Source organism: Macrobrachium rosenbergii, chromosome 2, assembly GCF_040412425.1.
Source record: "Macrobrachium rosenbergii isolate ZJJX-2024 chromosome 2, ASM4041242v1, whole genome shotgun sequence".
NCBI classification, from domain to species: Eukaryota; Metazoa; Arthropoda; class Malacostraca; order Decapoda; family Palaemonidae; genus Macrobrachium; species Macrobrachium rosenbergii.
In genome coordinates this window covers 36,756,146-36,777,259 of record NC_089742.1, presented here as the reverse complement: position 1 = coordinate 36,777,259, position 21,114 = coordinate 36,756,146, and the positions used below count along the sequence as shown (strand labels likewise).

General features: G+C 39.2%; 1 protein-coding gene across 1 annotated transcript in view; it reads left to right on the top strand.

Moving 5' to 3' along the window:
* LOC136845040 (glutamine-dependent NAD(+) synthetase-like) overlaps positions 1-21,114 on the top strand; it is a 52,118-nt gene that overhangs the window by 16,689 nt on the left and 14,315 nt on the right. Inside the window, 5 exon segments of the mRNA XM_067114765.1 lie at positions 397-648; positions 1,694-1,854; positions 3,920-4,094; positions 14,813-14,988; positions 18,981-19,203. Of these exon segments, the coding sequence (XP_066970866.1) occupies positions 397-648; positions 1,694-1,854; positions 3,920-4,094; positions 14,813-14,988; positions 18,981-19,203 (987 nt within the window).

Genomic DNA, 21,114 nt, shown 5'->3' with positions numbered 1-21,114 from the left:
AATGAACGTTGTTGGCATAAAATTTCTATTTTTGCTGAATTTTCAAATAATTATTTTTTTGCACTGTCGAGCTCTCCCAGACACATCGGGGCTCATGTGCCCTCAGTGATGTGATAACTATACAGATATGAAAGGGTTAAAGTACTGATACAATACTTGCCTTTTGATAAAAAAAAATGCAGTAGATCCCACTTTAAAAAGAGGATAAAAATTTCTGGGTTTGAACAAATCTCTTATTGTGAGTGTTTCCGGAATGTTCTGGGCTTTTATTTTTATTTTGAAATAATACAAGAACTTTTAGGAAAGGTAACCATATTTCTTGATATATAAACAACTTGTCTTTGCAGGTAGAAAGGTAACCATATTTCTTGATATATAAACAACTTGTCTTTGCAGGTAAATTTTGCACTCTCAGATGATGAGGACTTTTTCTTACCCTCTTGCATTCCCATTGAATACAACATTCCATCCCCTGAAGAAGAAATTCTGTATGGGCCAGCATGTTGGTTGTGGGATTATTTGAGGAGGTCTGGTCAAGGTGGCTTCCTGTTACCTTTGTCTGGGGGTGTTGACTCCTCCTCGACTGCTACAATAGTCTTCTCAATGTGCCATTTGATCGTCAAAGCAGTTGCAAATGGGGAAGAGAAGGTATGTGTAACTATTTATTCAGGGATTAAGTCATGCATTTATATTGTTGGACTTCTTATTTAGAATCTAGCTATGGTGTTATTTGATGATATCTACAGGTATTTGTATAAATTTTTTTAGGCTTTAACTTTCACACTGGGTACCATGAAATAAATGAGATTATTGGGTTCTTGAACTCACTTATAAAATTGTTTGGTTTATGCCTTCAACCCTGCAAGATGTGGCAAATGCATATTAAATGTTATGTCTAACTAGATTACCACAGTTGGTATTATATTCAGTTTTTAATGGCAAATTTTGCAGTGATAGAATTTCCAGAATATTTGATAGAATATTGAATTAAAACTTTGTATTATTTAATATGAAAACAAGTTTAGCATGAAACTATCTGCCTTTGTTCTTATTCATGAATATCTGTACTGCAAAAAATAACGGATTTTTTGAGGTTGGATTACATCAAGTTTTTATAGAAAGCTTTTTTAACTGACCTTTAGTCTACCTCAAGACAGTTTTTATCTATTTCTGTCTCCTCTCCCCTCCAATTCTCCCAATCTGTTTAATGAAAAAGTATATTAAATCTTCAGTGTTTTTCTTCTCAATTTCAGTTCCATTGTTTTATCTTTCATCTTTCATGTTTGTCTTCTTTGTTTTTGGTTTTCTATTGAGGCTTCTGTAATAAAGGGGATTTTATTTGAGTAGTTCCTTAAATTTTTTTTAATATTCACATTTCATATCGTAGAACTTAGGGTTTTACAGTGGATATCCACTTCCCAACATCTCACAGTATCATGGTGTTTCCATGAAAGGAACTGGGCAGGTTTATGTAGAAACCGAGCAGGCTTGTGTAGGTGAGAGGGGCCTTATACCAACTAGACACTCATGAAGTAGGCCATCATTAATTACTTCAAAGTCAGTTATGTTGATATACCAGCTTCCTCTGTAGTAGCTGAAGATTTATAAACTAATGGTATATTTCCCTTGAAACGTTAACATTATTCTGTTAGATTTAAAACTTTGCTGGTAAAGCGTAGCCTTTATATTGTAGGTGCTGGATGACGTAAGACGTGTTGTGGCCCAAGCAGACTATGTTCCAAGAGATCCGAGAGAACTTTGTAACAGACTCTTTCACACTGTGTATATGGCTACAGAAAACTCATCTGCTGAGACAAAAGCTCGAGCTAAGCTTCTCGCTCAACAAATTGGAAGGTAATAGCTTATTTCTGATTGTATTTTAAGTATGCAGTAAGTTTCTAAATCTGGTAATAGCTACAGTTCTGTCGTCAAGTCTTGGTACAGAACATTAAATCTACAACTCTTGAAGTGAGAAGAGCTACTAATTTGTAAATATTGCTTAAGACTGCATTTGTCCATTCTTTAATTAGTTTGCAATGCCTGAATTTTGTCTGTGAATATCTGACATATGAATATGTTGTGTCACATGAAATATTCAAAGAGCATGTAAGTTGTATAATATTTAAATTACAGTATTGTTTAATGTCAGTATGCTGCATGTGTGTGTGTACTTTTCATAATGTCCTTGCAGAAAACCTGTTTATTTTACTTATGCCTTAACACCATACAGTAAACCCCCCGTATTTGTGGGGATGCACCCACCCCCCTCGAGTACTTAAAACCCCTCTAAAAACACTTAGAACTGCCTATTTTCATAGTTCAAACACAAAATAACCCCCTAAAAATGCTTATACCTGAGTATTTTAGTAGTTTTATCACAAAAAGTGCATTTAGTCATGAAAATTTTATGAAAATACAGTAATTAGTGAATATTTCTCAGTGAAAAATACCGTGAATGGGCGAATTTTCCGTGAATAATGTGTATATATGCTCCATGGTGAAATCTGCGAATAGGTGAGTCCGCGAATCATGAGACCGCAAATACGGGCGGGGTTTACTGTACAGCTATTATAAACTGAGCACTGGATGTCTATTGGGAACCCAGCAAATCCCTCGCAAAGATAGGTGATTTCTCACCATCAGGGCAAGGCACTTGTCTTACATGCTGTATTTCTTCAATTAAATGTTCAGTTTTGCTGTAAGGAAGATAGTTTGGTTAGTGCTCATCTTTCTTTCTTACCTCTTCCTTTCCAGTTTTTCAAAGTTAAACTGTAATGATAATGCAGGAATGTTGTCCATTACAGTGCTTTGATTTAATTTAATTCTGTGTTGATAGGGTGGCAGGGTATTTTGCAGTGGGAGGCTTCTGTTTTCCTGTAATACTTGGTTATTGCAACTGGGATTTCCTTCAAGTAAATAGTGTCTAATGATTTATAGGTTTGTATTGAAAAACATATTTTTACATGAAGAAGAAATATTTGTGGTTTGTGACTACAGTATTGTGAAACTGGTTTTGTACTCCCATGCCTTGTTTATCTTGGTCCATCAGTTACCTCAGTAAGGTTCTTTGTTGAATCTCACATGTCAGACTTTTGGAGGGTTTTGGGTTGCTGTCATAGGCAAATTTCTGTTGGTTGAGAGTAAGCAGGTTTAGTCTATGGTTTCTTTTTGTCACCAGCTTATACAGATTACTTGCACAGTAAATTAGAAGTAAACTGCTGAAGACAGAAAATGCTGGAAGAAACCAATCATGTTTATAGAAATATCCCACCATACCTGAGGTTGCCTGTTTGTGTTCTAATGACGTGACTCAAAATTCTGTTGCGGTCTTATTGGGGACTAACTCATATTGATGAAAAATCACTAATAGTGGTGGTCAGAACCTGAGCCAAATGGGGTAGGAAGGATCACAACTTTATTTTCAAGTCCATGCATTAATCAACTTTATTGAGGAATATGCTGTAAGGATCTGAACTTGTAAGATGTAAGATGAAGTGATTTGTAGTGCTGATAATCTTGCTCACCCCTTAGATGAGATTTAGCATAAATAAAACACAGTGTTGTTATGTGGATATAAACAAAAATATTTACTTATGTCTCCATAAATACAAGTGTTTTATTCATCCCTCACGATAGTACTCTTGCTTGTGCCGAGGAGGACGTACCTAGAGAGTTGACTTGAAACTCACATCTATAGGAAACTTTGCACTGCTAATTTTACTTTTCCTGGTGTTAAGCATAAGTAAAATATTAGGCTTGCCTAGAATTTTGTGTTTTCCTTGATTACTGCTTTATTGATAATGTATGTATTATAGTATTTTTCCCCTAATTGATCGTCGTGTACAGAAAATATTTCCAAGTTTTGACATGTATTACAGGCTGACTCACTTCTAGAGTTTCAACATTAATTTTTTTTCAGTTACCACATCCCAGTTCTAATTGATAGTATGGTGTCTGCAGCTCTGGGAATCTTTAGTGCAGCAACTGGTCATATACCAAAATTCAAAATTCGGGGAGGAACCATACGAGAAAATGTTGCTCTTCAAAATATACAAGCCCGACTTAGAATGGTTTTAGCATATTTGTTTGCTCAGGTATTCATATGGAGTGTCTTACTGTATTCAGATTTCTTATACTGTATTTGCATGTTGAGTATTTATAAGTAAAATATTTGGAGATATTTTTCCTTGAAAACTGCATAGAAGTCTTTTTGTTCATTATAAAGCAGTCTTCATCCTGGTATGAAGTTGTATTCATGTAAAATTATGAAACATTGATATTCATATATCTTTATTCATTAACTTTGGCAGCTAGACAAATTTTACAATTTAAACTGACATATTTATGATTTGCAGTGATCAGCATAGGCTGCTTTGACAGGCGAGTTAATCTTTTCACTCTGTCATACTTCAGTCTCTTGCTTTTAAAGCTATATTGTATGACATTTTAAGGTAGATTACAACTTTTCTTGGTCATCTTCATTGCTAATAGTAGTCTGGGTATTAAATTTGCCCACTTTTGCTATGGTTGAGAGCAAGCATGAAATTCTTGATACATTACCCATTATTGGTAAAATTATTTGGATCTAGTTGTTTCTTATTGACTGATATACAGCCACTCATCATCATAAATGTTTTTATTTCATATTGTTCTTCTTGGGGTTAAATAGAAAATGAATTCTCTCTCATCTTCTCTGTCCTGTGCTCTTTCTGCATGAATTCCCACCAGTTCTACTTCATCTACCTCTTTCTCCATGATTTTCTTGGTATTCTTACAGGTCTCAGTCCCGGTACTTCTATACATTTCTGACTACTTGTTTCTCATCTACTCTTATCTGATGTTCAAATCATCGGAAGCTTTGAAATGTCAGTTTTTTTCCCAAACTTTTCACATCACACCTCTCTACCAATTCCTCATGGATAATCCAATCTTCCCACCATACACTGGCAAAGAATCTTAGTATTCATTGGTCTCACCTTTTCAGGATCTCCTCCATGCTCTTTGTCAGTGCCTATGTTTCTGATGCAGAGTAGTATAAGCCTTAATGTACCCAGTGTAGATCTCTGTTCTCTCTACTAATGAGACATTTTTTATACAAATAATTAGTTATCACTGTATTTCATCCATGCTAGACTATTTTCATATTGCTTTTTTAACACCTGCTTCACAGTCTGCTTCACAGTTCAAAAATGCCTTACCACTTGTAAGATCTACCTTTATATCACACCAGAGTACAGTACTTAACTCCCTTCTCTTTCCATTTTGGTCTTGTAATGCATTTCGGGCATTGAGAATCTCTTACTACTTGCATAAATTCTTAGCACCTCTTGTGACACCATCTCTGTAAATTTGGTATGCAGTAAAATTTATCCCAACACTGTTCCGCATTAACCTCACAGCCACAGTTTTTATCATACTTTTTCATTTGCTTCCTTTCCGATCACCACAAGCTCTGATTTGCTTACACTGATTTTCAGTCTTCTTTTCTATTACAAGCTTGTACCTCTTAAACATTTTTACCACCACTTCCTCTGGTTGTAAGGATTCTGAATTCTTAATGAATGATTAATTATGATTGCCCCACAGTTGGCCAGACTAGATAATTATGATTGCCCCACAGTTGGTCAGACTAGATACAACTACTTGGGGAGCTGGGTTGACTTAGCTATAATCAAATATTGTAAGCAAATTTGAAAACTCCGGGCAGTCTTTTAAAGTAGACAATGTTTAATAAGCAATAAGCTTGCAATTGCTACTGACCTTAATACCGTGTCAGCTTTTGGTAAAGAAATTACTTTATATCTATATAACTAAAATTTTGTTCATGAAACTTACCTGTCAGATATATATAGCTGTTTCTCCGAAGTCAGACAGAATTTCAAAAACTCATGGCACCCAGTGGGCCAGGTGGTTATACCCATTCCGCGCTGGGAGGCGTATATCAGGAACCATTCCCCTTTCTATTCAGATTTTCTCTGTCGCGGTACTATGCCAACATCTGTTTCAGTACCTCCGTCTTTGGATTTTGTAAACTCATTATTTTTCACTTAAGTATTCGGATTTGACTTTGGTTTTATCACGGCTGCATCGTGGATTGGATTGTAATTGGCATACGCTTTTGTGGACTGTTTTTTAGATTTGATTTTGATTGCTCTTTGATTGATGTCTGGATCTAGTTCTTTAGCTTCAGGTATGTTGTCGAATGAGTGTAAGGTGAGGCTACCGAAGACTTGTAGATCCTCACACTGTATGCACGCAGGTGAATATTAAATGATCGCTGCAAGTGTGAGACTTGCGAATGCAAGCTGGAAGGTGTTTGTTGCCTATATCCATAAGTTGAGCGTCATAGGATCTGGAGGTATTCCTCCAGGGTGCTAGTAGTGAGATATTTATTCCTCTCCTGTAAGCCCGGCTTCTGGGAGAAAGCAATTAGATCCAAATTTAAGACAACAATTTGGAGCGAAGGTGATACTAGCTATGTTATTTTGTCAAGTACTTGCCGCAGTACTTGTACTAAAATTGGAACGGCACTAATTATAAACACCATCCGTTCTCTGGAATCAAAAGTGATTTCTCTTTAAAGTGCAGTAAGTGTTGTGATCCCCTAGTGCAGTGGAGGGGGCGTCAGATCGTCGTATAATGCCTCTAGGCCTGGACCTCTGTCGGACTCCCAGGACTTTGGGAGTGGGCAAGTCGAAAAGCCTCAAGAGGGGTTACTGGACCCCACGATCTGGCGTCCCTTCCGCAGGACCTGTTGACGTTTCTCAGGCTGCCAGATGGACGCTCGACAGGGCTCATCAGGGCGTCTCTTTGGTTGCTCGTCGTGACTCTTCAGAGCAATCAAAGACCACTCGCTGATCACCATTGTGGCGATCGGCTGCAGCCTGACGCTCCAAGCAGCTATCCTGGACGCTCTGCGCTGCTCGTCCAGGACGCTCCTCTTGCTGCCGCAGGGCCGCCGGCTGACGCTTGTCAGGGCGCTCATCAGGGCGCGCTCTTGGTTATTCAACGTGGCGCTTCCAGAGCAATCAAGACTGCAAGAATCGGCTCCCTTCTGTGTGTTGCACCGCAAGGTCTTCGCTTCTCCAGGGGACTTGGGAGACTCTCTGCTTTCTCCCAGCTGAAGATAGAAGTCTCTTGTGAGTCGGAGCCTGCAGACCTTGAGCAGCCTCCTACTTCCTTCTCGGACTTCCAGGTGTTACCGGTCTTCTCAAGGACTTGTTTGGGTGACAAGTTCAAACCCTCGGCTCCTCTCTCCCTCCTTCACAGTTAACTCTCGCCCAAGACGATGAGAGCACCGGGGTTTGTTAAGATAGCGTCGTCTGGCGGCGAAGAAGGCTCTTCAAGAAGGTTAACACCTGGATTGAGGAAAGAAAGACCCAAGGCAAGATTTCTACCTGCCTCCGTCCAAGCTTTCGGCGGCAAGGTAGTTTGTGGTACTAGACCGGAGAGGCCGTCGGCTCATGTGTTCCTTCGTCGTCCCAGGGGTCTTCGCTGCAGCAATCGACGCGCCTAGAAGGTCTTTTCCTATCTGCAACCAGCGTCGTGGACTTTGTCGGAGACGGATTCTCATTTGTAGGGACTTTTTAGTCCCATAGAAGTCTTTAATTTCCTGGACTGGTGTTTGAGGACTCTAGACATTAAGATTAGAAGTTCCTTCTCTATCAGCCTGAGGGAGCTATCCAGCATCTGGATCTGCTTGGACAAGGCTGTCAGGGATGACTAAGAGGAACTGGCTTCTCTCTTTTATGCGCCTCTTGAAGAGAGGCCTTGTACTGTAAATACACTAAGTCAGTTTCTCCGTCGCAGGGCAGAATTGCTGTTAAGCCCGTTGTCGAGCCATCTCTCCCCGTCTTTGATCAAGGGATCTCGCGCCAGGAAGGCCACTCAAGATCTCTGGCCCACCTGGTCAAACGCCTGGCAGTCCTTTGTCGTCGTCGTCAGGTCAGACCTCCAGGAAACAAAAGCCCTTTCATAGAGGAGCTTCTTCCTATAGATCCTCTCCCGAGGAAGAGAGTCTTTCAGAGGCGGAGCCCGCCTAAACCTAGGGGCAAGAAGTGACCTGCAGCGCCCCAGGCGCCTGTAGGAGCCAGGCTTCTTTAGTTTAAGGGGGAGCCTGGAGAGCAAGGGAGGACTCCTGGTCCTCCTGGCCCGCGAGAGAGGATGCAAGATCCCCTTTCTCGACCGCCCATCTGTGCACGTCCAGGATCTGTCGCCCTTCTACCATCAAGAGAAGCAAAAGCCCTTTTTCGAGTTATTAGTGCAAATGCTCGAGAAAAAAGCTGTGGAGCTAGTCCTGGAGTTGGACTCCCAGGATTCTTCTGCCAGACTGTTCCTAGTTCGAAGCAGTCGGAAGGATGGAGATCAGTCTAGATGTCAGCGGACTGAACCACTTCATGGCGAAGGAAAGTTCACGATGGAGACGTCCTAGTCTGTTCTAGGAGCATTTAGACCAGGAGGGTTGGTTGTCTCGCTGGACCTTCGGGCGCCACTTTCCGTCCCCATACATCTCCAGTCGAGGAAGTTCCTGAGGTTTGTATCGGGGGCGAGTGTTCCACCAGAGCTCTTTGCTTCGGCAAAAGCACAGCCCCTGTGATCTTCACGATCATCAGTGTAGAATGGCGGATGGCTCACTTTAGCGGGCATACGAATCTCGCTTTTTCACCTGAACGATTGGCTCTTTTCGAGCCTCTTCACAGTCAAAATGTCTGGAGGACCTGATATCGACTTTGATGTTGACGAAGTCCTAGGACTTTAGTAAACGTAGACAAGTCCCATCGGATCGACACAGTCCTTAGTGTTCTGGGGGATTCAGATGGATTCAGTGGTTTTTCAAGCTTTTCCGTCCCAGGAACGGTAGCAATGCTTTGGAAAAGTCTCATCCTACCTGGGGAAGGAAATATGCCCGGTGAGGGAATGGTTGAGTTTGCTGGGGACCATTTCCTCACTGGAGGATTGGTTTCCTGGGAAGACTGCATCTCAGACCCCTCAGTTTTCCCGGCGGAAAACTAGATAAACTAGGAGGATCTAAAGGGAGTCCCTGAGGATCTCTCCCCTGTAGTCAAGGATCTCCTGGTGGTGGCTCGTCCCCTCAAAGTTGGCAGAAGAGGTTTTATCTACACCTTCAGAGCCCCGATCTAGTGTTGTTTTCAGCCCAGCGTCCAGGGAGGGATGAGGGGAGCAACACTAGGGGGGAAGGAAGTGTCAGGCACCTGGAGAGGGAACAGGTGTCCTGGCACATCAATCTCAAAGAGTTTAGGGGCGATTCTGCTGGCCCTGTTTTTTCTTCTAGAGTCAAGCCTCAGGCCCGAGTGATACAGGTAAACTCGGGCAACTTGCAACCCTGGCATACCTCAAGAAACAGGGAGGAACTCACTCCGGTCCCTGTTTGTACTGACGTAGGATTTCCTGCTTTGGGCGCATGCTTGGGGTATCATGATCCTTACGAGGTTTGTGGCAGGAGTGGAGAATGTCCACGAGGACCTTCTCAGTCGGCAGTGTCATCTTCCGCCGACCAAGTGGATCCTTCATGAGGAGGTGTGTCAGGAGCTGTGGAGATTATGAGGGCGTCCCTTGGTGGATCTCTTCACGACATCCAGGACAAGGAGGCTTCCTCTATACTGCTCTCCGTACTAGATCCAGGAGCAGTAGCGGTAGATGCCCTCCTCTGGGATTGGAAGGGGAATGGATCTTTCGCCTTTCCTCCTTCAAGATTCAGGGGGAGGTCATCAGGAAGTTCGCAGCGCCGGAAGGGATGTCAATGATGTTGATCGCCCCCTTTTAGTGTGACGGTGGTTCACAGAGGTCATGACCTTCCTGGTGGATTTCAAGAGAGCTTCCCCTTAGAACCGATCTGCTCCAGACAGCCCCACTTTGAAAGGTACCACAAAGCCTCCCGCTCTGAGTCTGACTGCGTTCAGACTATCACGAGTTGGCGAGAGCGGGTTTTCATGAGCAGTGCAAGGGCTGTCGCGGCGCCAGGAGACCCTCCTCCCCTATTTGGTGTACCAATCTTAGTGGGCCAATTTCAGGAAAGGGTGCAGAAGCAAGGGGATTTTCCTCAACCTCGTTCTCTGTGCCGCAGATAGCAGACTTCCTGCTTCATCTTGGGGAGAAGGAAAAGCTGGCAGTCTCGACAATTAAAGGACGTTGAAATGTGCTCTCGGCAGTCTTCAGACTTAGAGTTTTAGACTTAACCGACAATAAGGATCTTCACGATCTCTTGAGGTCCTTTGAGACTTCTAAGGTACCTCACCCGTGGGCCTTCCTAGAACCTGGATATCTAGAATTTTTGAAGTCGGTTACATTCGAGCCTCTTCATTCGCATCGCCAGGAATGTGACAAGGAGGCTTTTTCCTAACTGCTTTGGCAACAACGAAGAGAGTTAGTGAGTTCAAACCATCCAACAAGCACATAGACTTTAGGGCATAAGGCCTTATGCTCCTTAGCTCCTGTTTCTCGCCAAGAACGAGAACCCTTCTACCCCCTTGGCCCAAGAGTTTGAGATCAAGGATATAGCAGAAATTCTTGGGCAAGAATAAGAGAGAGTCCTGTGCCCTGTCAGGGCTCTCAATTTTTCTTAGATAAGGCGAAGGAGGCGAGGCCCGTCCGGACAATTTGTGGTGTTCTGTCAAAGGCCGGACTTTCCGATATCCAAGAATGCTCTGACATCTTTTTTTAAGAAATGCGTTCAGGGAGGCTCATTCTACCTGCCAAGACAGCGACGAAGCGATTCGATGTTAACTTCACATTTCTTGGGGGCGTGAAGGCGACATACGAAAACTGCTATTAGCTAGGACCATATCGTTTCCAGCATGCTTGGGGGCAGAGAGCAATACTCATCCTATCCGTTAGAGGTTGGAAGTATTTTTTAATCTAGATTTTGTGTTTTTATGGTTATTGGGTTATGCACCAGAGGTGGGCGTCCCAGTCTTTAGCTTATACTAAGTTTTATTATAGATAGGCTCAGTCAGGTGGTTGGTCGTTGCTCCTTTTGCCCTCACAGTATGGTCTTATGATCTAGTCCCATTGTGGTCACGCCCCATGGACAGATCATCTAGAACTCACCAGCCATAGGTCACTACCTTGCTGGAGACTCTGAAGTAAAGCAGAAGCAGGCTTGGGTGACAGTATCACGAGAAGTCAGCTATGCTAACAGGTAAGGAACCAAGGCGTCAATCGCCTACATATTGTTTCCCTAAATCCTATTCTGTCTCTTCCCACCCAATGGTGGGATTCAGCTATATATATATCTGACAGGTAAAGTTTCATGAACAAAAATGATATTTTTAATAAAATAAAGTTTGTTCATACTTACCTGGCAGATATATATAATCATAGTGCCCACCCTCCTCCCCTCAGGAGACAGTGGCACTAGAAAATCTGAATAGAAAACGGAATGGTTCCTGATACCCGCCTCCCAGCGGCGGGAATGGGTACTAACCACCTGGCCCCACTGCGTGTTATGTGAGTTTTTGAAATTCTGTCGGACTTGAGAATACAGCTATATATATATCTGCCAGGTAAGTATGAACAAACTTTATTTTATTATTAAAATATCATTTTTAAGTAGTTTGTATATAATATACAGTTCTTTGCTCCACAAGTGGTGTTTCGTCCTCCATTTTAGTTATTCATGAAGTTCAGATTACTTAGACTACTGATCTCAGATTGGAAGCAAAAATTTTTAGGCAGTTTTTATATTCCTAATAAGTTTCAGTTTACTTAGACCACTGAGCTAAGATTGGCAACAGAAATTTTGCAGTCCTGTGGAAGTGCCAGTCAAAAGAAAGTAAGAAGGTCGATTGCACCCTGTTATCTAGTTTCAGACTAGACAAAGCTCATAAATGACTAGTTTGTCTGGCTGCCAAAACTGATGAAGGAAGGTATTTGTAAAGCAATTGTTTTGCACAATATTAAACTTGAAAGTTATTTTTCTGTGATGGTTTCTTTTTTTGCATTATTGGCATTACAGAAATAGTGTTAAAGAAATTTTTGGCGTAAATTTGTTAATTCTGAATGTCTTATTTTTTGTATGTCATTGCATGTATTGTCCTATTAGCACACGTTTAAATTATGGTACTTAAGTCTTGTTATTTTCATAATTGTATTTGGACTTATTCTATCCATAGACAGTTCCTTCTGTTTTGAAAACTGTTTTATTCTTAGTTGTACAGGTAGACCTTTACTAATCTGACAGTGTAGACCTGAGGAGTGCCAGATTAGTGACATTTCTAGTTACAGAAGAATTACCCCTAAATAATAACTAACCACTGCATCATACTTTTAGAATATCATGCACATTGTTTAACTGTGTAATATTCGACTTTGTGTAATGTTTAACCTCAACTTTTCCCCTCAAAAATTATTTTATTATATACTCTGCATCAAGTACTAGTCCTTATTTTCTAGGCATCAAATACAAGTCCTTATTTTCTATGCAAGTTACAGGCTATATTTTCCATGTGAACTTTAGGCTATACTCACACATCAAAGTAAGTTTTAACCATAAGCTTTTAACATATAAAAGTCTTTCATAGGATAACTTGTCAAAATGGTATTTAATATAGCATAAGCTTTTAACTTGAAACATTGTGGTTAAAAAGTTAAGTATACCTTAGTTTAACCAGACCACTGAGCTGACCTACAGCTCTTCTAGGGCTGGCCCGAAGGATTAGACTTATTTTACGTAGCTAAGAACCAGTTGGTTACCTAGCAACGGGACCTAAAGAAAACAGGTTTTGACGTAGGAGAAACATATTTTTGGTAGTTGCTGTTGAGTCCCCAAGGAGTTACTCTTCATGTCTACGATGGAGCTCTGGTAGACCATGGAGGGTAACTCCTTGAGGACGAAACAAGTGACTACGCTATCAAAAAAATATAAATGGAATGTAGGAATGAACAATACATGTGTAGGAAATACAAATTTATTACCAATACACAAACATCAAAACATTGGTTTATGAATCACACACACCATCATTGTGGTAGTTTATATAATTTGAACTTTTAGCACATAAAATACTGTACTGTGATTTGGTATAAAATGTCATATATGTATTTGAAAATAAATTTTAATGATGAACAGTATACATCAAAGAATAGGCATTTTATTATCAAGACACAAACTTTATGCTACAGTAAGTTTAATCATGCAAGTTCCATTTTTGGTCAGTTACATTACACTAGGATACCAAACGTGAGCCATATTAAAAGGAACACTTTTAAAGATATTCAAGGGTAGAGTGTTGTTTATTTATGGAAATTATTCTCATTAATTCTTGGCACTGTTTAGATCCCTCCCCCTTCCTCATCCAGGACACACACACAATTGAACAGCTATTTGTGCAGAAAAAAATGTGCAAAAATGGTATTGTTAAAAGTAAATGTATGATAATTTATTCTAAATTTTGAATAAAAATACATTACAAAAGCATAAGATCAGAACGTTCATGCTTATATTTAGTAATATTTGGTATTTTATCAGGTTATCATACCACAAACTAGCAGTTTGTTTTTAGGTAATGAAATGTGAATTTTTACAGTGTTAATATTTGCAATTTTAAAAATTTTTGAGTGCATTTTAACATCTACCAGCTAAAGAGGCTTCTTTCTATATTCCAGTTATTTGTGTATCTTAAATCAGCTGACTTCACTCCTTTCCCCTAACTTCCCACTATCAGTAATATGCACAACTATTTGTACAGAGCAGAAATGTCTGAAAAATGGCTTTGCCAAATGTCATATCATATAATGTATTGTACCATTTAATAAACATTACCAGTTGACACTGTATACATAAACAGAAGCTGCACATTCAGTGTTTACTACTTAGCAGTGTTGAGTCACTTGTTCAGTTGAAACTTCCCAGAAACACAATTGGTTTGTATGTTGGTGTTATCTTTAGTTGTATTTGTCATTACTTGTTTTTATCCACTTTGCCTTTAAAGTACAAATGCAGTATATGTATGCTAAAGCCCATCATATACTGTATTATAAAAACCTATACAGTATTGATAATTACTTTGTGTTTTGATGAATATTATAGTTAAGTCTTTTGCACTACAGTTTGGATATCCCCCCCCACACACACACACACTGCAATAATTGCAGCACAAGATATGTCATCTATTTATTGGATCCATATATATAGGGTTTAAATAAAAAATATTTCATATAAATGCTGGAAAATACGCAGTTTTCTCTTTCATGTGGTTTACAAGAGTGAGTGAGGTCTAGTGCAACCAAGCGGTGTACGGTGACCTGGGAAATTTGAAACTGGTGGTGAATTAGTAAAAGTACTAGGTTACAGGTAGGCAGATTAGTGAAGGTCAGCCTATGTATAGTTAGATAAAATGCTGTTGGTAATGTTTAGTAATATATCATGAACTGCAAATAAAATATACTTTATAAATAACAGTAATGGTAAGAAAAATTAAAATTTTTAATATAGCATGTGTGTGTGTAAATAGAATTATGTTGCAAGTTCTTGTGCACATTATTAAGCATGGAGATAGACATACTTGCTTGTAACCAGAGATTTGAAATTGGTTTCTTATGAAAGTGCAAATATTTCTTGCTTTGCTGATATACAACTAAATGTTAATTGTGTGTTTAGGTTTGAGTATTACTCAGTGATTGTAACTGATTTCTTAATCCTTATCAGTGAGAATATATGAATTACATTACAGTATTTTTAAATTCATTATATAATGTTAACACAAATATGTTATAGCTAATATAATGTTAACACAAATATGTTAAAGCTAATTCACACCTTTTTATCTTATCCACATTTGATTATGCATCTTAGTTGATGCTTTGGGTACGAGGAAGACAGGGAGGACTCCTTGTCTTGGGATCAGCGAATGTTGATGAGGCTCTCCGTGGATACATGACCAAGTATGATTGTAGTTCAGCAGATATTAATCCAATTGGGGGATTTGCAAAGAATGATCTCAAGAAATTTCTGCTGCTTGCAAAGGACAGGTATGAAGTATTTATGTTTTATTTTCTCAAAGATGTTTTGAATCCAGAGGTAGAGATTGGCACTCTCCATGTCCTGTCATAACAGGTTGATAACCTGGGATATAATTAAAATTCTAACTATCTGGTTTTCATAGGATAGCACTGTCATGTAGTATTTGATATTTACTAGTTATTACCTGGAATTTGATCAGGCATTGCATAATTACCTCATTTGTGAAACTCTTCCTTTGGCTTTCCATCTTACTTAATATAGCCTAGATTCACACTTGCATGTCAAAGGATGGTCACTGTTTGCTGCAGAATCAACATGCATTTATCTATACTCTAGTTTTAATCTCCACTTTCTCTATAGGGTCTTTTAGTTCAAAATTTTTAACTGCTGTTCTGTTGAAATGCAATTATGTAGTTTCTCCATTTCTAGAGTGAAAGCTTCTTTCTTCAACTAATTTATTTCTTACAAATCATGTTCAAATGCTTAAGTTCTGTATATGGGAGACATCAGCATTTACCACTAATATTTTACTGTTAAGCATGATGGATCTAGGGCGTGTTTTATAGTTAAAGCAGCTTTTTCGGCGCTCTATTTTCAGTTTTTCTCGAGCATTTCCAGTGTACTGTACTTGATCCACCTATTCTGCCTTTACCTAATTCTGTACTCTCCCCTGCATTGTTTACTTATGAGGTCTGTAAGACTTCATGAAAATCTAAGTTTGTGCTTTGGTATGTATTCTTGTATAAATTTTTAAGTAATGTATGGTTGAACTGGACTCTGTTACCTATTTTAACTTAATTAGAACCTTGCACATGTTCATCCCATCCCAGAGAGAGGTGATATATCTATTTAAGCATCATCTCATTGCTTGAACTTCATTTGGATAAAGTGTGGCATGGTTGCTGCAAGGCTTGGGACCTTATTTCTCTGTGGTGCTGTGGTGAATCATGTGTCAGCTATCTTAGGTTTTGACTAACCATGGCATATATCTTTTGACTTTATGTCTCCTCTCTGTAAATATCCACTTTTTTTTATCTAGTGACAGTTCTTGCTAATATTTAACATTTGTATCTTTTCCTTTTTCTGGTTGTGTTCCTCATGGTGTTACCCATCTCACTTTTTTCTTCTTGGTCAATGATCTACATTAGTTTGTCTTTTCCTCTTAGTGTTTTTGCCAGCAAGTCGACCCACCCTTTATCCTGAGCCAAATTCTGTCCTTTGACGTGTCATCGGGCATTGCTGTATTTTTAATCGTCAGCTCAGATCTTTAAATTATCTGGACAGTTCATAGCATAATTCATTCAGCATCTCTAAGACATACCTGTCTAGTTCTTTATTTTCTTATCAACTTCTGCGTTGTGTGATGAAAATTAAGTTTAATTATTCTTGCAGACTGATTGATTTATAGATTTTAGGCATACATGCCAAGCACTGGGGCAACTAAGGCCATTCAATGCTGAAACAGAAATTGACAGTAAAAGTCTGAAAGATGTAACAGGAGGAAAACCTCGCAGTTGCACTATGAATCAATTGTTAGGTGAGGGTGGACAGCAAGATGGAAGAAAGAGAATATGAACAGAGGTACAGCAAAGGAATGAAAGCAGTTGCAGCCAGGGGCTGAAGGGACGCTGTAAAGACCCTTAAGTAATGCCTACACTGCACCACATGAGGTGCACTGACGGCACTAACCCCCCTTACAGGGCTCTCCTTTTCGAGTTTTTGAGTGCTAAAATTATTTCAGTTTTGTCTAGGAGAGGTCACCTAGATCATATTTCTAAATCGATTTCTAGAAGAATGAAATCTTTTGATGGCATAAGTTCTTTTTTTCATCAGGGGTTTCGTAACTTTTGTCTGATCTACAGTAATCACCTTACATCTTATCAGTCTGAATTCCCTATTTCTTCACTGTGTATTGACCAAGCTTTCTCTTTTATATGGCAAGAGAAATATTCCTTCTCTATGGGGTAGTCATGTTGCCCTCACCAGGCCACTCCAGCCCATATGTTTGTGACTGTCTCTTTCTGTAAGGACATGCTTTGGGATTTTCTTGTTGCTTCCTCTTTTCAAGCAGTACAGTTATCATTTGTTGTCTGTCAGGCATTTTATTATCAACACACAAACTTTGTGTTACGGTATGTTTAATCATGCAAGTTCCTTTTATGGTACAATATACTACTAGGTTACCAACCGTGAGCCATATTAAAAGGAACCTTTTAAAAGATATTCAAAGGTAGAGTATTGTTTAGTTAGGAGGCACTGTTTAGATCCCCCCCTCCTTGTCTAGAACACACACAGAATTGAACAGCTATTTGTGCAGAAAAAAAATGTTATGAAAAAATGGTATTGCTAAAATAAATGTAGTATAATCTATTCTAAATTTTGAATAAAAATACATTACAAAAGCATAAGAGGTGCCCTGGCAGATGAGGGCCACATTGCTGTGAGTGTACCTTTCAGCCTTTTGTTTTATTGTTTCTTGCCTTTTACTTTTTACCCTTTCTCTTTGGTCTCTCTCCACCAACTTGAAGGTCCCCCTGTTCCAATTTTCATGTAAATGTCTGGAAATGTGACTCCGCTGGCCAGATAAGCTTTTTAAACTTCATTATATTAATACTGTATCAGTATATCAGACAGAAGACAGAGGAAAGAAAAAGGTTACCCACATCATCTATCTTATGAATGGTGCATTTGTCTGTATTGAACAGCTTCTTATAAATAAATGCATTTGTGGTGTACTTGTTCTGCCAAGTAGCTAAGTAGCATTTATATCAGGGCTACAGTGATTAATTACAAGTGGACACAGATTGGATTGTCATGTTTTTTCTTGATAGAATATTTTTAGTTTACTTTATGTAGTGATGCTTGCAGTTCTGTTGTGCTGTGTAAGGCAGTTGTAAATTTACTTTAAATTGCAGCATCCAAGCTGACTTTTAAAGCCTAAAAAATCTTCCCTAAACTAAGGGTCGACTTATAAGGTAGGGATAAGGTGCAAAGCTTTACCCAAGTTGTTTACAAGTGGGACAACACTCCTAACAATCACTGTATACCACTTACCATACCTCCAGCAGGCTGCCACAAAAACATGTTTGGTGAACATATTCAGCATATTAACACAATCAAATTCAGTATGTTTTTCTTTTGGGACACGACAGAAAAAATTCCACAGTGAGATCATTGTTGTAGCTTGATGTAGTTCTCTGTCTAAGCAGATGAATATCCGTCAACATCCAGCTCTGGTCACTAGGTGTTTGTTTACATCACGGATGCAAGTGGCGGATGAGTGCTACTGTGTTTTACAATATCATACGGTACTTAGGAGTACTCTTAAGAGTCTAGGACGTGTAATCTATTAATACTTTATTGGGGCTATTGACTTTGACTTGAATGTGTTTATCAGTAGATCTTACAAATGTTATGTTTGCTATACTGTACAGTATATCTATTGGTGAATGTTGTAGGTTGTTTGCTAATCAGTGCATATAATAAGATTTTACAGTTAGTGTCTCAATATAAATGGTGTGACATTATGTAGTTTTGGCACAGGTTATCATATACTGTAGCTTAATGTCACTTTGGCCTATGGTTTGGCTTACTGGTAGCCTACCATATTTTAGGGGGTTGACCTATGCAGTAAGTATAAGCATAACTCAGAGTTTTGAGCTAAAAATCTTGAGGTCTGCTTGTATGTCAGGTCAAGTTGTAAACCACAATTTAAAGTACTTTTTCAATCCCTTTCCCGTATTTGTGAATATAATAATTCCTCAGTGTATTTATAGTGCTTCGTTATCAGTAGGTGAAGTAGCCGTTACAACAGGCTACTTACATATTGTTCAGATGAACTGGACAGACATGGCATAAGTAAATTAAAAGGTTTGTAAGTATGTAACATATAGATTACTTTAAGTGTATTTTTTCAGACATTTAGAATGTTGGTTCTGTTTTCACTGTATTGTATTCTAAAAGATAATGTAATTTTATTTTTTTATATATTCATTTATAGACTGAATCTTCCTGTACTGAGTGAAATATTGGGTGCTCCACCAACTGCTGAGCTAGAACCTTTGCAAGAAGGAAAATTAGTCCAAACAGATGAAGTTGACATGGGCATGACTTATGATGAACTTTCTACTTATGGCAAACTGAGGAAGATTGAATGTTGTGGCCCATATTCCATGTTTGGAAAGCTGGTGCATTTGTGGTCTGATTGGTGCTCACCAAGAGAGGTATGACAATATAAGAAAAAACTTGCACATTTATGATTCTTCTGTTCTTTGCAGCCCATGCTTAAGTACTAAGATTCTTGTATTTTATCTTTCTCTAAATGCAGCTCAAGTAATGAATCGGAAATTGGAATACAAAATTTAGGTCAAAGGCTAAGCACTGGGACCTTTGAGGTCATTCAGCACTGAAAGGGAAATAGAGAGTAAAAGATTTTACAGGTGTAATGGGAGGAAAGCCATGCAGTTGCACCATGAAACAGTTGTTAGGTGAGGGTGGAAAGAGAAAGAATATGAACAGAGGTACAGTAAAAGGAATGAAAGGGGTTGCAGCTAGGGGCTGAAGTGCCGTTGCAAAGAACCTTAAGTATGCCTACAGCTTACCGTGTAAGGTGTACTGATGGCACTGCCCCCCTGTGGGGCTCAAGTAATGAAAGTATGGTCACTATGGTTAAGTTAGGGCCTGAAGTCCTATGTCTGTTGCTGTAGGCCACTATTTCAGGGCATTGGAATCACTTCAGTAGAACTCAGTTTCATGCTTTATTATGAAATTGTAGTAAGTTTCATTATGTCATAACACAATGCATAAAACTGAATTTAACACTATTGCTTACTTCCCAATGTCATAGACTGGTTCTGTATTTCATATTAACATTATCCTAGTTCATGAAATATACCATCCATGTTAGCTTGCTCAATATATATGCACATAATGTGAGTAATCTAACCATGGCTATTGCATTGTGATTCTTCAGCTCCAACCTCATCCATATCTAGTATCTGCAACAACAATGATTAAAAGCAAAAAGGTATGAAATATTGAAGTTCCTTTAGAAACTTAATAGTGGGTTATTGCGTAGTGACAGGATTTCTAGCCATGGTTAGTAGAGATATATCTTTATAGCTAGAAATTTTATAGCTTTTATAGCTAGAATAATGTGCAGCATAATTTTATGAACATAATTTGTATAAAATATGACAATTTTTTAAAAGTAATTTGTATTTTTCCTAACATACAAACCTGAGGTCTTTATATGAGGAATTACCTTCATTGCAAGTTGGAGCAGGCTATTCTAATACAGCAAGGTTGTTTGGTAGTTAAACTACCAGTGGGAGGGTGAAGGGTAACCTCACCGCCTCATGCTGCTGAGCGATGTATTAACTTGCCTAATAGCCCAAGTATCAGAATGTGGGGTGGCTAGAGGTGGGCAGTAAATGTAAAGACCTCAGGTTTGTATGTTAGAAAAAATACAGATCACCTTAAAAAAATCTGTCATTTGTTCCAACACGTATATAAACCGTCGGTCTTTACATGAGGAAGATTTACTGATGTGGTGGGAGGATCTGAGTAAGTTTCCTAGCTGACTGGTGGTTTGCCTCACCTGGGTTTCTTCCTGGTCGTGCAATGTCGAGCAAAAGAAGAAGTCCCATGCCTCTGATCAGAGGAACAGAAATGTGTGCTCAACTGTCAGACTTCTGGGCTTATTGAAGTAAGGGGTTTGGACAGCAATATTAATTCGAAAAAGACTTGGAGGAACTCTAAGTCAGAGACAGTAAAGCCTAAAAATAACCAACGGGTTTGTTTATTGTCAGTCCCTCTCTCCCCTTGCTAGAGAAAGGGTAGGACTTTTGCTTCTATTAGACCATAGTAAATATTAAAATAGAAATGCTGATCACTCATCTGCATCAATGTCTGTCCAGCGCATGACGGTATGTCAACTGATCCTCTGTCCGCCAGGAGAGAAAGGGTATAAGAAAAGGGAAAGGAGGGAGGCCAGTCACACATTCTCACTCTCACTTTTGCAACAGTACATCTTAGACAAGATGCTACCTGTCCCACTAGGGGATAATTTGTTGAGCAGCCACTACAGGACCCAAGGAAAAGATGTCCAAGGACCTATGCGCAATGTCCCTCAG